Genomic DNA, 17,317 nt, shown 5'->3' with positions numbered 1-17,317 from the left:
GTGGCTGGATACACACACTTAAACCTAAAGTGTTAAATACCTGTATTATTGAAAAAACGCTGACAAATTTGCTCACAGTCTTTGGTCACGTGTTGTCTTGGCAGTTAAGGAGCTGTGATATGCAAACTGCTGTATATTTTACTCCACACATGGAGTGTCACATGACAAGCCCACAGTTGTTTTTCTGGAAACTCTTATAAAGTAAAAAAAACCAAAAAACTAACCCATGAGAATTTTGTTAGTATGTCTGTGTTATCCGTCAGGTATGGAATGGATTTGGAATTTCTTGGTCATAAAAAATGAAACATTTTAGAAGTTAAATAGTGTTGTCATTGCTGACACAGGGTCACTGAAAAAAACAGAGCGAGCAAGAGAGAAACTGTATATTACTGTGACCTCAAAACAGATGCCCTAACCTACATTCATATGCAAATTAGTTTTTGGGAAAGTTTTAAAATGTTCAAGGTTTTGAGTATTCAAGGAGAACACGAGCTCTGCAGCCTTGAAAGACTAACAGAAGCACTCTCACCTCATAGCTCAGAGCTCCTCAAGTTGGCAGGATGAAAGTGTGAAGATGTAGGGAGACCGAAAGAAGAGGAAAGGGAAAGTGAGGTGCAATGTGAGAGACTGGGAGTTGTTATGTGAGGGGAAGTGAGATGTGCACATTCCGCAAGAGAAATGAAAGGGGTGAAGCACAGTTTTATGAAAACAAGAGCTAGGTATTATTGTATTCTTTCCCTCTCCCATCAAAATAGATTCCATGAGCACATAGATGTTTCCAACAAAGTAATAACACTAGATAACCTACCCATCGATAAAAGACAAGGAAAATCAGACATCTGAGTAACAAAAGAACCAGATAATTATCGAAATGGCTTAAAGGTTGTGCAAAAGAGAGAGAACATTGCTTTCAACCAAGCTGCAGCTTCCAGAGTTGAAAAATGAAACCAGCACCAAGACTGCAGTTCCTTTAATGATATTCAATATAATCATCTGATATGTAATGTGACAGGCAGTACAGCCTGTTGCTAGCCTTAGCCAATCGTTTAGGGTGGAGCCCTAAATAATCTAAATATGGTAGCTCTAAATGAACCAAAGGTCCAGACGGTGATGGCCAGTGTGCTGCAGTCAAGGCTTCAAAGTCAGAATTCACAAATCAATGAACATCACCTCATTGGCTAAGTATGTCTGTGATCTTTATAGTTATTTGGCGGCTTGAGGAAAAACTCAAGAATAATATTTGCGAGTAGTTACCGGATGTGTAAAAATAAGCGATTGTGTTTGCCTCTATTCAAAATGAAGATGTCATCTGTTGCTTTATAAAGAAAAGCCAGGTCCAAGGTCAACTGAGCAACTCTGTTTTCCATGCGAAGGATATGAATGTATTTGTGTGTTATATAACTGCAACACCACAAGGGATTTGAACTTATTTAAACTGCAGTTAAAGTGTGGGCTTTCAGCTTTAATTCAAGGCCATGTTCAAAAGTAAGTAAACCTACATACAGTAATTTTGAGTTTAAGCTTATTTGTATGACTTTAAACGCTGAAGCTTTGCTATCAATGAACCCACAGACATCAGCAGATGCTGGATTTCATTTAACTGAGATATGTTGTCAGGCATTGCTTAGTGCTGCTTGTGTGTGGTTGTTTGGGCATTAAGTGTTGTCTTCAGTAGGTGAAAGGCATGCTCAACTGGGCTGAGGTCAGAAGAGTGAGCCATTTGAGAACCATTTAGTTGGCTTTAGCAGCTCTACGCTCTCTTTTCTGCTCTGTTTTTGATACGATTATGAAAGCTCACACCTATCAATTTAGCATTTCTCAGTATAGACAGTATAGATATTTATTTTGGGCCATGTCATCAATAAACACCAGTGATGCAGCTTCATTTCCAACTATACATACCTGCATTATGCATAAAGATGCTCAGAGATGGGCAGTAACGCGTTACTTGTAAACGCGTTACTGTAATCTGATTACTTTTTTAAAGTAACGAGTAAAGTAAGGGATTACTATCGCAAAAACGGTAATTCGATTACCGTTACTTTCCCGTAAGCACGCTGCGTTACTGCGTTACTAAAACCGTGATTTTTTTGTTTTTTTTTTGTTTTTTGCGAGAGTGTCTCATGACAATGACGTAAGCGAGTGCGACGTTTGTGACAACAGCTGTGTGCAGATCAACAATGGATAATACAGTGGGGCAAAAAAGTATTTAGTCAGCCACCGATTGTGCAAGTTCCCCCACTTAAAATGATGACAGAGGTCAGTAATTTGCACCAGAGGTACACTTCAACTGTGAGAGACAGAATGTGAAAAAAAAAATCCATGAATTCACATGGTAGGATTTGTAAAGAATTTATTCGTAAATCAGGGTGGAAAATAAGTATTTGGTCACCTCAAACATGGAAAATCTCTGGCTCTCACAGACCTGTAACGTCTTCTGTAAGAAGCTTTTCTGTCCCCCACTCGTTACCTGTATGAATGGCACCTGTTTGAACTCATCATCTGTATAAAAGACACCTGTCCACAGCCTCAAACAGTCAGACTCCAAACTCCGCCATGGCCAAGACCAAAGAGCTTTCGAAGGACACCAGGAAAAGTATTGTAGACCTGCACCAGACTGGCAAGAGTGAATCTACAATAGACAAGCAGCGTGGTGTGAAAAAATCAACTGTGGGAGCAATCATCAGAAAATGGAAGACATACAAGACCACTGATAATCTCCCTCGATCTGGGGCTCCACGCAAGATCTCATCCCGTGGGGTCAAAATGATCATGAGAACGGTGAGCAAAGATCCCAGAACCACACGGGGGGACCTGGTGAATGACCTGCAGAGAGCTGAGACCAAAGTAACAAAGGTCACCATCAGTAACACACTACAACGGCAGGGAATCAAATCCCGCAGTGCCAGACGTGTTCCGCTGCTGAAGCCAGTGCATGTCCAGGCCCGTCTGAAGTTTGCCAGAGAGCACATGGATGATACAGCAGAGGATTGGGAGAATGTCATGTGGTCAGATGAAACCAAAGTAGAACTTTTTGGTATAAACTCAACTCGTCGTGTTTGGAGGAAGAAGAATACTGAGTTGCATCCCAAGAACACCATACCTACTGTGAAGCATGGGGGTGGAAACATCATGCTATGGGGCTGTTTTTCTGCCAAGAGGACAGGACGACTGATCCGTGTTAAGGACAGAATGAATGGGGCCATGTATCGTGAGATTTTGAGCCAAAACCTCCTTCCATCAGTGAGAACTTTGAAGATGAAACGAGGCTGGGTCTTCCAACATGACAATGATCCAAAACACACCGCCCAGACAACAAAGGAGTGGCTCCGTAAGAAGCATTTGAAAGTCCTGGAGTGGCCAAGCCAGTCTCCAGACCTCAACCCCATAGAATATCTGTGGCGGGAGTTGAAAGTCCGTGTTGCTCGGCGACAGCCCCAAAACATCACTGCTCTCGAGAAGATCTGCATGGAGGAATGGGCCAAAATACCAGCTACTGTGTGTGCAAACCTGGTAAAGACCTATAGTAACCGTTTGACCTCTGTTATTGCCAACAAAGGTTATGTTACAAAGTATTGAGTTGTATTTTTGTTATTGACCAAATACTTATTTTCCACCCTGATTCATGAATAAATTCATTACAAATCCTACCATGTGGATTCATGGATTTTTTTTTCACATTCTGTCTCTCACAGTTGAAGTGTACCTCTGGTGCAAATTACTGACCTCTGTCATCATTTTAGGTGGGGGAACTTGCACAATCGGTGGCTGACTAAATACTTTTTTGCCCCACTGTATATCGAGTGCAGGAGAGAGTATGAGCGTGCAGCGTTTAAAGTGTGGAAGTACTGACCTTACTTTGAGTTTGATTCCATAAAAAGTGACAAAAACATTAGCGTCCGTTGTGCGTGGGAAGAAAACTTCTTTTTACAGCGGGAAAAAAAAACCCTGTAAACAAGCACCGAGTGCGCTACGACGTAATGGGAAATTCACAGAGAAACTCGCGTATTCTTCCACTGACCGCTGCGGCACACCTGCACCAGGGCAAACCTCCGCCTACCCCACTCCTGCTTTACAGGTGAAAATAGAGCAACAGGACCGCTAGTCTTTGACTTTATTTATTTTCTGCTGTGTTTTACTTGCATCTATTTGAAAGACTGAGTGTAAACACAAAAAATATTTTATTTTATGTGCTGGAATGTGCAGAAAATAAGTTTAAATGTTAAACTAATTTCTTCAAGTCAGAGAATGGTGCATATAATTTAATGTTTGCTTGATGCATAAAGTTAAAAGATTAAAACTGATAAAACAATTTTTTTTAAAAAGAGACTTTTTCATTTGATTACATTTTGTATGATGGATTATGTAGAAAAAGTAGAATTGGGCTGAAAGATCTATCACTTTATCACCTATTCAGGTTGTAAATCATGTTTATAAAAAGTAACTAAGTAATTAATTACTTTTGAAAAAACGTAATTAGTAAAGTAACAGGATTACTTTTTTGGGGGAAGTAATCAGTAATTAGTTACTGATTACTTTTTTCAAGTAACTTGACCAACACTGAAGATGCTTTAGTTATTCAGGTTACTGTCAGACAAAATAACAGAAAGACTTGTAGGTATAACTCGGTGTAATTCATTAGAATTACTTCATAATGATCCTAAATAACAAAAGCACTATAGTGTAAAATTAAATAAAGCAGTTTGAACGTGAAGGAAGGTTCAGTGCTGTATAAAAATCCATTGCCTTTCACTGGTTATTTTACTAATAAACTGCTTGCTGAGTGTATACGAAATGTAAACCATTTCTGCTTCAGTGTGCAGTAGTCGCATGAGAGCCTCAAAAGCTGATGAGATGGAAATGAGACATGCAGAGCAAGAGATTGAGTCAGAGATCAATTCCAGGAAATGTTCACATAACACGATCTACCGTAATGTTCTCACTCTGCTTCCAGGACTGAATGATGCTACGCTGTCGTCTGGCTTCAGCTCACAAAATGTGACGCACAAATACGTACGCTCTGCAGTGTTCGTTCATTCGCTACATACTACATGTGGACATTAAATTTGGCACGCCGTTGTCAAAGTAAGAAGAGAGAGCATTCCTAAACCGTTCTTTCAGGTCTCCATATGTCATGTTGCGTTGGAGTCTGCTGATCTGAATTTCTTTTCATTTGCTTCCAGGCTTCTCAGCCTTGTTATGAATTAATCAGGCAGTTTTGATGCATGGGAGCTGCGGGCTTGTTTACAGAGAATTCTCACCTAAAGGGAAGCACTTGAATCTGATGCGAGTGATACATCAGTCAGATTTTTGCTTTTGGCGCCATAAAATCCAGCTGTCTCCAGTTTTTGTATCAGCCTGTGTGTGCTCGACTCAACACTTTAATCACACTGAAATCTAACTAGTTTCATAAATGTAATGACTCATCGCTAACAAACTGTGTAGTTTGACTGTGTCTACACGCCTCGTCGCCTTTTTACTTGATTTTTTGTCTTCTTGCACCACAAACACTGAAATGTAAAAGCCTTATTGTTTAAATATTTCTTTTCTATTTTAGTCTGCATGGTATGTTTGTAGGCTCACAGTTACACAACAATTTAAACACTTGCTGTAAAGTTGTAGACAGTGATTGGCCTTTTCAGTTTTTACTGCAAGTTATTGGGTATGACCCTGATTACAAAGCGGAAAACCACAAACAGTAGAGACCAGCTATTGAATTAGATGTCAAATCTGCAGTAGCTTATTGTGTTATGTCTCAGTGTTTACCACTGATTTGAATATTGTTTGTAAGGGCGTTGTATCTGGGCTTGCGTGTGTATAACCTTAACATTTTTGCTAACAATTGGGTGGATGGATTATCTTTATAAGTTTCTTCCCTCGTAACACAGATATTTTATTTGGCCGTAACATTTTAAATAAATGTGCTCAGGCAGCTGTTTTTGTAATTTAATGTGTGCTACTACCCAACCATTTACAAGCACACAGAGTTAGTTGTTCAACATAGAGCAGAATTTGATAGCTAAAGATCCAGAGATTCCCCTCAGGAGAAGATCTGAAAGGAGAGCAAATACCTCGTTTGCTCCGTATCTGCTGGATTTTTGTCTGATTTTGTTTGTAGCTCCCAAGTGGCCCCAAAAAAAATCTGGTATTGCAGGTGTAAAGATTTTCAACAGGAAACACTGTGATTAGGGCTGCTGAAAAGTGTTATTGTTATACTGGATTTATTAAATAGAATAACATCAGCTTCATTTTCTAATCTATAATTTGCTAAAGCAATCACATGTTTGGTAGCATTTTGCAGTAAAATATCAGTTTTTCTGTTTTTTTATTAGCTTTTAAATCTTTCGTTGTTTCACTTTATATATTTCAATTTTCTCCCATCTGCTTTCACTGTTTTCTTTTTTTACCTTTCACATAGATCACAGCATCGCAGCATGTGGCATGCTATGGCGCGGCATACTAATGGGATGTACATGAGTATATGCTTGTGTATGTGTGTCCTCTGCCTTCTGCTACATGTATGAGTGCACATGGTGTACTAAGTGGTAAAGCTGTTATGGGCCATGTGTTGGTGATGCTAATCACTGAGATGCTGGTCATTAGTCCCAGGGATGCACAAGGTCAGCTGTAGCAGTCAGGATGGACACAGGCAGCTAACTGATGCCTCTAAGAGGAGAATCGGTGGCGTAAAACGGTTCAGCACCAGGACAGTCTGATGGTTGTTTCAGGGTTTGTACTCTGTCTGTTGGTGTCTGGATTAGCATGTAGTTTGATATGCTGGGTTTTAATGTCCTGACAGCTGCCACTCAGTGCACTGGGCATGAAACGTAAAATCCATCTCCTCATCTGCCACCTGCATTGTTGACTGCAGTGCCTAGTGTGAGTTCTTGACAGGCTTGGAGATAGTCAGATGCTTCTCATTGGGAGGTCTGGCTTGTGCCATCATAGATGGCTCTCCAGTCCAGAGGCTAGAGAGCAGGAGGGCACAGGTGGCAAACAGGACTGCAGGAAAAGTGATTGCAGGAGGTGATGGAAGGCGAGAAGCTGGCAGAAAGTGGGGCATTTCACATTAAGTTGGAGGTCACTTTTATTGACAGTTTAACAATAAAATCTGTTCAAAAGGGTTTGGTTTGCCAGAATGAGATCCACTGAACTCGTCTGTACAGAAACATGGCCGATGTGTCTAATGTAACAGCCAATGTCAAAACCAGTAGCCATGTTTCTGACATTTAATATTGGCTGTTACATTAAACAATAGTTGGACCTTAACTGCTTTAGTTATTGGACTAATGACAAGATGATCAACATTAACTTTGTATTTTAGGGTAAATGTAATTTTTGTACTTCAATTGAATCATTTTTAAGTAAAATTTTAAACATTTAACCTCCTAGTACCTGGCGTCCACATATGTGGACATCACATTTTGGGTTATTTAGACCAAAATACTCAATTTTGCCCTACAAGGGCCTGATATTCACTTACAAGGACATTATACTGCTACTGTTCTATGGAAATTTTAAATGAATATCCTCATATGTGGCTCTTATTTTTCTTAGACACAAAAATAAGGTAAAAAAAATAAATCTGGTAATTCTTTGTTTCTACATTCATCAGGTCCCAATCAGCTCAAATATCAAAGAGAAATTAAAGAAGGAGGAGGTTAAAGAAAATTCATACCACAGTGCAGACATGTAGTGTAGTTTTTAGAATTGATGGTACATGTCTTTTTTTTCTCAGATTGGACATTCGATCATTTTCATAGAAGCAACATATACATTGTTTTAGAAAACAGCAAAAAATTGTACCCCGGGGGTTTCAGACAGCATGGAACGTGCTGTTAAAAATGTTTTTAAAAAGCTACCTATCCTTCTGCTCCAATTCAGGGGGAGGCTGTAGCTCATCCCAGCTTTTACAGAACAAGTCACCAGTCTATGACAGAGCTACCACAGAGAGACAGACAACCAGTCACACTTAATTTCATAACTCTGGCTAATTTAGTGCCAGATTTATTGCGCCCACACGCTATTTTGTCCCTTTTAGTAAATCTGGCCCTTAGAATCACCAGTTACCCTTACCCCTGCATGCCATTGGACTGTGGGTGAAAACTGGAGTACTGAGACAGAACCTATTATCTTTGATTCATGAAAACATGCGTACACACAGAAAGGCCCCAGTCAGCCAGGGGTTTCACACCCAGGACCATACTGATGTGAATAAGGTCAGCTGTGTAACGTGAAACATCTACTTTTATCTTCCATTCTGCCTCCGTGCATACTGGCGGTTGGGTGCATACTTTGGAGGTTTTAATGAAGAACTATTCTCTAAGTGTCTGAACTCTACCAGAGGGATTATCCAAATCGTGTTTCTTGTTTGAGTGGACCTGAGGAGATCTAACAAGTAACTCCTATAGCAGGTCTGCTGAGTTGAAAACCAGTGTCTGTGGAAGCTGTAGCCTCACTCACATTTTCCATTTTTTCTTTTACATTTGTTGCCTCTCGCTTTGTTGATCTTTCCAATTACATATATGTTACCAAAGCCTGATGTCTGGCTCTTAGTGCTGCTTCAGTCCTTTATCTTCATGGTCAGGTATGTTCTGAACATACTGCAGAAGAATGAGTAACCTCTGCTTCAGTTTCTGCTGTCAGCTCTGTCCTGGTTGTTTTCATCTCGTCTTTTCTATTCTATTCAATTCAATTCAATTTTATTTATATAGCGCCAAATCACAACAAAAGTCGCCTCAAGGCGCTTTTCTCTGCTAATAAATGTTGAAACATGTGACAGCAATAAAAGGAAAAAGTGAAAATGACGTGTGGAAGCTTCTTATCACTGCTTTTTGTCGTTTTGACACCAGCTTATGTTACACTGTGTACCTGACGCGCTCGGCCCACAGTTCTTGTCTGTCTCTCGCCTTCTCACCTCAGCTCTCGCTCTGCTTCTTCTCTCTGTATTTAAATCCTCCCATCTCTTGTTGCCTCATCTCTTCTGCCTTCTATTCTTTTATCAAGATTATTTTAATGCTCGTTATTTTGAGGTTAAATGATATTATTTTTTGTTCTGTCTATCTTGTTTCCATTTTCATATTACCCGATCATTCTTTCTTCTTCCTCAGTTTCGTTTTATGTTTTTGGCTGTACCTGAAGTCCTTTTCTGTTTTTAATTAAATGCTTTGGCTGTCGGCAGTAATTTCTGCTAAACATGCATTTCATTTTTAAAGCAGAACAGGGTGAAACGAAGGCCAGAGTGGTCGTGCTTCTTTGTTTCTTTGTGAATATGAAAATTTATTTTAAACAATTTTTTTTTCTGGCATCGTACATTCAAATTTTAAACTGCAAATCAGATAAAGCAAGCATGGTGACCAGGAACACCTTAGGCTTTGGGAACTCTCTTGTGGTCTTTTCAAATGTTTTGTACTTTTTCTTTTTCTCTGTTCTGCATATTTACATTCATGAGGTGAAGCTGTTCGCCATAATCACTATGTCCTACCTCTTAAATTAGCATCACTAGCATTTTTTTTTTAAAAATTTCACTGAAATAACTGAGTTGCTCTGCAGTTATTATTTTAGTTATTCTTACATTTTTGCCTTGTTCACATTTTAGCAGCTTCTGTCTTTATATTTCTAAGATTAAAGATGAACCTATGTCATGGTGAGTCATTCATCTGCCCACAATTTACAACAATCACTCCTCCTCTTGATCAAATATAATTGAAACTTGCAAACAATGATCATTTAATAGGCCTTCACCCAAACTGTACTCTAGGTCAACACCAAGGTTTATTCTTTAATTTTATCTTTGAATTTTAATGGATCATGAGCTGAATGTGCTACCGCATCACTGACACTCTCATTAAAAATTGTTAACTTTTAAAATATCTTTACTGATGGCTTATATAACCTGATGGGTCATAGACCTTATTTTTTAAAGTTGACGATAAAGAAAGTAAAATAAAGAAAAATATTTAAACTTTCCTTAAAAACACGTAGTTCTTTAAAAAAAAATTGCTCTGAATTTAGTGGCATCCCGAATGAAATTCCATTGTGGATACAAATTTTAGTGACTGTTAAGTTATATATGGGCAGCGTGCATCGAATGTTACATGTGAAACAACTTGAGAACATAACATTCCATTGGCAGGTGAATAATTTGAATTATATATATTTTAAAAATCAAAAGAATTGGGATTTACAAAAAATATAGATGTTAATAATCACTGTATGTGTGACAGTGTTTCCTCAGACTGGTCCACCCGTTATGGAGGAAAAGGTACATATAGACAGATATATCCATATGTACACTATTATTATAGTAAGATATTTGTGCTTTTTAAATACAACCTTTCAAAAAAAATACAAGTTGTTAACATAGTGTAGAAAAAAAATATGAGTCAGTACTGCACAGTACTGGTTAGTACTGTAGATTGTATTAGTGCTAATCTCACTGAGAATAAATGCAGCGATTTAAGTTGACCTAATAATTGTGCATCTACCCTTGCTTGTGGCTATTTCGTCTGACATCAAAGTCTCTGTGTTGCCATTATTCTGACCATTGTTCTTTCTTTTAAGTGGCTTCTTTCTCCGTAGATGAGCACGCACGCACGCAGCACCACAACCAGCACTACAGCAGTCTCAAACTTAATGCTAGGCTGAAACCCAGACACGGAGGAGGTGCTAACAACAGCGCTGCCAAGATTTGTGTCTTGTCTACATGTGTGCATCCTGCTTTTGTTTGTGTGTGTGTGTGTGTGTGTGTGTGTGTGTGTGTGTGTGTGTGTGTGTGTGTGTGTGTGTGTGTGAGAGATGGAGTGTATCTGATTGGGATGGATGAAGGGAAGTATGGCTTCCCACAGATGCAGGCTGTCTGTCTGATATAGCATCTGTTTGTCTGTCTGTTCTGTGTTTCAGTGTGTGTTTAAGGCTAATAACCCCTAAAAAGTGTGTTTGATTTTTCCAAACAGTTTATCTCCTATACTTGAGAGAAACATGAAGAATTTGCTGTACTTACTGAATGAACTGAACTTACTTATTTATTGAATTTAGACCATATAATATAATTTATATAGTATAAATAATAACTAAAATGTATAGTAAAAATGTAAAATGTATAACTAGAAAATGCATTTTCTGAAAAAACTGGACATAGCATACAAAAAACGTACAGAAATTTAAAAGTAGAAGAACAATATTGTGGATGCTTAATCAGCATCCACACTAATAACCAAAAATAAAGATAAATGTTTTTTATGGGATTTTCAGATATTCCAGGATCATTGGGATTGATCTGATAGAGTAGGGTTTCAGCCCAGATACAAGAGCAGCAGTGAGGTCCAGCACTGACAGGTGATGAGGCCTGGCCTGGCTCACAGCCGGTGTTCCAGTTCATCTCAGAGGTGTTAGATGAGGTTGAGCTCTGCACAGTCAAATTTGTTCCATGCCAAGCTTTCAAAAAATTCCCCGCTTGTGCAAGTAGCAACAGGAAAGGGACGTTCAGAACAGCATCTAAAATATTTTGGGAAGTGTGAGGCTTTTCTTTGTTCCTGTGTGTTAATGAGACAATTGATTTGTTATGCAAGTCAGGATGTTCTTAGTGTAGCATAAATATTGAGGATGGCTTTCTCTGACACAAAAAAGGGGATGACAGTCCGTCTTTTGCAAATTTCTGTTTGTTTTGAAGAAAAGCAAAAACATGCACAAAGGATTGGGCTTAGTTTTGGTGCTATAGGTTTGGGATTGTCACTGATTAGGATTAAACCACTGCAGTAAATTTTGTTCAGATAAGTTCTGAACCTTGGAGCAGAGCCACGGTAATATTTTAGTTTTAAAGTCTGTAACTTTTGAAAGGTTTACCTCTAGGTTCACACTACAACTTTGACTTTTCTGGACCTCCTAAAATGAAGAGTTTCAGAAACACTGTTTACTCTGTTCACTCCGTTCTAGTTTGTAAAAGTCTGGAAACTGAGACCTGCGAAGCTCACACATATTTTGTGATTTCATTCTTCTTGTGTGTCTATAGTGATGGATCATGCTCCTTGTACCAGTATATTTCTTTGCAGTCTGTGGTTTTCACCCCCATGACCACCTTGCACTCAAGCTAGTTTCTGCCACACTTCTATCTTATTGTAAATCCAAGCAAAGACACTTTCACGCTTACTGTTTGCCATTGCAAACAACCAACCTTCTGGTTGCTAGTTATACCCCCCACACATGACCAGTGATATCAGGTGTTTACAGCCCTGGTGGTTTAAAGCTTACCTGAAATAGACAGGACATGTGTTCAGGGTAGCCTTAGAGTCTGTAGCTGTTTTCAGTCTTCCAGGCAACTAATTATGCAAGTAATTAGTAGATTAATTGCTTTAGAAAAATGTTTAACAAAATGAAGGAAAAGCAGAAAAAATGTCCTGCAGTCTAAACCCCAAAGAATTTAGTTTACAATTATATATTTAAAAAAAAAAACCCCAAAACAAAACAGAATATTTTCACATATCTGAGGAGCCAGACCAAGCTTGTAGTATTTCTGCTGATGAATGAGTATGAAACAGCTGTTTATCATTATAAAAGACAAACTTTTTGTAGACCAAAGCCCTGTCCGTATACTTCTGGCAATACTCTATGACTCTCGGGCTTTTCTTTCTCGACCCATGTTTAGATATCCATCCCAGGGGCTTTCACGGATTATTTTTTTCTCTCCTTGTTAAAAATCTTGCTGCTTCCTGTACCCTCACCCTTCTCTTCCTAATCACTTGTGTCTCCTTGGGATTGCGACAGAATCTCGGGATGCCTCTCACTCATATACACACACACACACTCACACACTTACTTTACCCAGCGGCACAGCCCATAATGAACTCGCTGCTGTGCAGTTGTGGATGAAATAAGAACCCTGATGTGCTCATCAGAGGCTGTTTCAGGGCTGCGGAAGACTTCTCTGCATCTCCATTCATGCTTCCTCCCTCTTTGCTCTGCTGTCACTGGCCTACATACATGTGTCAGTATATCACACACACACACACACACACACACACACACACACACACACACACACACACACACACACACACACACACACACACACACACACACACTCTATTTTTTTTTACTTCTGTCTCTTCCAATCACACCACATATATCCCTCTTCTTTCTCCTTGTCTCATCTCTGCTGCCATGTCTATTGCCTGTGCCTTGAATGTTTTCAGCACCTTCTTTTGTTTCTTTCTGTCCTCCCCCCTCGTTGCCCTGTTCTATGAGACATTATCAGTGACGACAGTCTTGGTGTTTTCTGCCCCGTTGCATCTACTTTTGCAGTAACAGCTCTGCCCATCACTCTATACAGTTTAACTTTAATAGTTTGTCATGTAGAGAGCTGCATTAAAGGCACTGGAGAAGAAAATAAAATCAGAAGGTTTTTTATGGGGTCGCCTGTGGCTCAGGAAATAAGCTGGGTCATCTACTAATCTCCGGCTCCTTTGCTCTGCGTATCTAAGGATCCTTGGGTAACATACCTAAACCCAGGTTGCCCCTGATGCATCTGTCAACCTTACGCTTTTCATAGCAAGAAGGTCCTGGGTTTGAACCCACTGGCCTGCTGGGGCAGTTCTGTGTGGAGCTTGCATGTTCTCCCAGTGCCTGCATATGTTCTCTCTGGTGCGTGTTAGGTCAACTTGTGAATGTGAGCTTGAATGGCCGTTGCTGTGTTGTCCCTGCAATGATGATGATCAAGCAACAATCAAAACGTGGCCTTCAAGTTAAGAAAACTTTGACCTTATTTATTATTAACCCTGGCGTACACTCTGTTGATGGTGTGGGTTTTTTTTAACCTCCTAAGACCCGAACTCTTCCACGGCATTCATTTTTAATTTCTCTTTGATATTTAGGTTGATTGGGGCCTGATGAATGTAAAAAGAAAGAATTACCAGATTTTTTTTTTTTTTACCTTATTTTTGTTTTTAAGAAAAATAAGAGCCACATATGAGGATATTCATTTAAAATTTTGATAGAACAGTAGCAGTATAATGTCCTCGTAAGTGGATATCAGGCCCTTGTAGAGCAAAATTGAGTATTTTGGTCTAAATAACCCAAAATGTGATCTCCACATATGTGGACGCCAGGTCCTAAGAGGTTAATAGAGCTGTGAGGGGACTTAAATGTAAATCTGACCCATGTCTGCTTATTTTGGAGCTGAACACTTGTGATTTGAATTGGAAAGCTTAGGTAATGGGCTGTACAGTACTAACAAGCAGCACTGATGTAACACTACTTTATATTTTTAGATAAATGGTGAATGTCTCTTTCTTTGCCTTAAGGCTCTATGCTTTTAATACATTGTTCTGAGGAACACTTTACCGTGTCATTGCTCACTCGCTGCTCTCTCTTCTCGTCTGTCTCTGCAGCTCTCACCAACTGACAAGAGTTTGGAGTTTGACAGAGACTTTCGCATCAGGCACTATGCAGGAGATGTGGTGTAAGTATTGTAACGTTCACAAGAACCAGACGGTTGGGGTCTCAGTTTGTCCGTTTATTTGGCACATAAGCCAGCGGGTTGTTAACTCAGGGGGAAGCGCTCTCCAACTCCACCTCTCTTCAGCCTGGCACACACACAGAACAACCAGGTCCCACCCACCCCTTCCTGTACACCACAACCAAACATGAATCTTAAAGGAACAACAACAGTGTGCAGAGATCACCAACATGTCACTGTACAATAACACTTAACCATCGTTACACTGCCCCCCCAGCAATAAGTTCCTCGTCCCCGAGGGAACGACACAGTCTCTGAGGCGGGGTGGTAGCCTACGTTCCCTCCTTGACCTCCTGAGCCCCTGAGGTGGACGCGGAGCTTCGGGGCTTTGGGGTGGAGAGTCCGAGGGAGGGGAACGCAGCCCCGGTCGGGGGTCCCTCTGAGCAGGGTCACGGACGCTCTGTACACGTCCCTCTGGAAAGGAGGGGAGGGACTGCCCTCTGTAGGGGGCCATCCGGTCTCTGTGCAGCGCTACTATCCTCCCCCTAGGAGGCAACTGCACCCTGTAAACAACCTCCCCTACTCGCTCTAGGACGCTGCAAGGCCCCACCCAGCTGCTATCCAGTTTAGGACACCGTCCCTTCTTCCTCTTTGGGCTGTAGACCCACACCAGCTCCCCAGCATGGAAGTGCCTCCCCTTAGTGGTGATGTCGTAATTCCTCTTTTGGCGCAGGCCTGCCTTCGCCAGCTGCTCTCGGGCGTAGGAATGTGCAGAATCCAGCCGGTCCTGCAGCTTCCTTGCATAGTCCCGGCCCGGTGGTGCCTCTGGCACGTCCGGGGGCTTCCCAAAAGCCAACTCTGCAGGAGTTCTCAGCTCTCTCCCTAACATGAGCAGGGCAGGCGTACATTGGGTGGAGTCCTGTACTGCCGACCTGTAGGCCATGAGGGTAAGGGGAAGATGGTAATCCCAGTCCCGTTGGTGTTCTGAGGTAAGGATGGCTAGCTGCTGGGCCAGCGTCCTGTTAAACCTTTCCACCAGCCCATCGCTTTGGGGGTGAAGTGGGGTGGTGCGGGTTTTCTTAGTCCCAAGGCGTTCACACATGGCAGCAAATACCTTGGACTCAAAGTTACGCCCCTGGTCACTGTGGAGGGTCTCTGCTGTTCCAAAGCGGCTGAACATCCCCTCCACTAATACATCAGCGACCGTCTCAGCCTCCTGATCTGGGATGGCGTATGCTTCCGGCCACTTGGTAAAATAGTCCATGGCCACAAGAACATAGCGGTTTCCTCTGTCTGTGCGAGGAAATGGGCCCATGACGTCCACAGCTACTCGCTCCATTGGGGCTCCTGCTGGTTGCTGCTGAAGCTGAGCCCGGGACTGGTCCTGTGGCCCTTTGTGTGAGGAACATGCATCACAGCTGCGGCAAAAGTCCTCCACGTCCCTCCGCTGTTGACCCCAGTAATAGCCCTGGCGGAGGCGGCGGAGAGTCTTGGAGACCCCAAAGTGGCCGGAGCCAGTGCTCCCATGGCAGGCTTCCAGCACAGCTGACCTCAGCGACCTTGGCACCACAACCTGCCACCTCTCCTCCCCCGTGGCAGGATCCTTCCAGGCACGCTCCAACACCCCCTCCTTCAGCCTGAGAGCTGCAAACTTGGCCCATAGCCCCCTGGTACAGATGGAAAACCCAGTGACCTCATCCCAAAGGGGTTGCTCCCCCTTCTCCAGCCACTGCAGGACCGGCAGCAGGTCCGTGTCTTGTTCCTGCCGTGCCCTCCACTCCGCTGCATCCACCATCAGAAGAGCCCTGCAGGCGAGCTGTGCTGCTCCGTCTATTGTCGTGAGTTCCCGCTCTATTTCCTCTCGCTTCTCACAGTAACGGCAGCCAGCTGCAGCACATGGGCGACGAGAGAGGGCGTCTGCGTTAGAATGGTGCGTCCCTGCTCTGTGCTCCACAGTGAAATTGAAGGCTTGGAGCTCCTCCAGCCAGCGAGCCACCTGTCCCTCTGGCTCCCTGAAAGACATCAGCCACTGAAGGGCAGCATGATCAGTTCTGATAACAAATGCTGTGCCGCACAGGTAGTACTTAAAGTGTCTCACCCCCGCCACCACAGCCAACAGCTCTCGTCGTGTGACACAGTAGCGCCGCTCACTCCTGTTCAGGACCCGGCTGAAGTACGCCACCACCTTCTCCCCTTCCGGCCCAACCTGCGACAACACCGCTCCCAGCCCCACATTACTTGCGTCAGTGTCCAGGACAAAAGGCAGGGCGGGGTCAGGGGGGGCAAGGACTGGAGACTCTGTCAGCGATCTGCGGAGGGTGTCGAACGCCTGCTGACAGTCCCGGGTCCAGATGAAGTCACGGTCCTTCTGCAGCAGGTGGAAGAGTGGTGCGGCTATGGAGGAAAAGCCCTTCACAAACCTCCTGTAATAAGACGCCAGTCCTAGGAAGCTTTTGAGCTGTTTCTGGTCTGCTGGTGTGGGCCACTCGGTAATGGTGTGAATTTTTTCCTCCAACGTGCTGATGCCCTCACGACCCAGCTTGTGGCCCAGAAACTCCACCTCCCTCCTCATGAAGTGGCACTTGTCGGGGTGCAGCTTCAGGCCTGCAGCTGCCACCCTCTCCAACACTTGTCTCAGGGCATCCAGGGCAGCATCAAAGGAGCTCCCGTGCACTAGAAGGTCATCCAGGTAAACCAGACACCGTTGCCGTGGGACGCCAGCCAGCACACTGTCCATAAGCCTCTCGAAGGTCGCAGGAGCATTGCAAAGACCAAAGCTCAGGACTTTGAACTGCCATAGTCCCCTGTTAGTGCAGAAGGCTGTCTTCGGTCTGGATTCCGGGGACAGTGGCACCTGCCAGTAGC

General features: G+C 42.5%; 1 protein-coding gene across 1 annotated transcript in view; it reads left to right on the top strand.

Annotated features, from left to right (window-relative positions):
• The window catches only part of myo1d (myosin 1D), a 129,000-nt gene that overhangs the window by 34,969 nt on the left and 76,714 nt on the right, over positions 1 to 17,317 (top strand). Inside the window, exon 12 of the mRNA XM_085416984.1 lies at positions 14,385 to 14,455. Within this exon, the coding sequence (XP_085273110.1) occupies positions 14,385 to 14,455 (71 nt within the window). The remainder of the gene's footprint in view (positions 1 to 14,384; positions 14,456 to 17,317) is intronic.

This window comes from Rhamphochromis longiceps, linkage group LG8 (assembly GCF_057381845.1).
Source record: "Rhamphochromis longiceps isolate RC_006_pf linkage group LG8, R_longiceps_female_GT1.1, whole genome shotgun sequence".
Classification (NCBI taxonomy): Eukaryota; Metazoa; Chordata; class Actinopteri; order Cichliformes; family Cichlidae; genus Rhamphochromis; species Rhamphochromis longiceps.
Note: the sequence above shows the minus strand (reverse complement) of the source record. Positions and strands in the feature narration are given on the sequence as shown.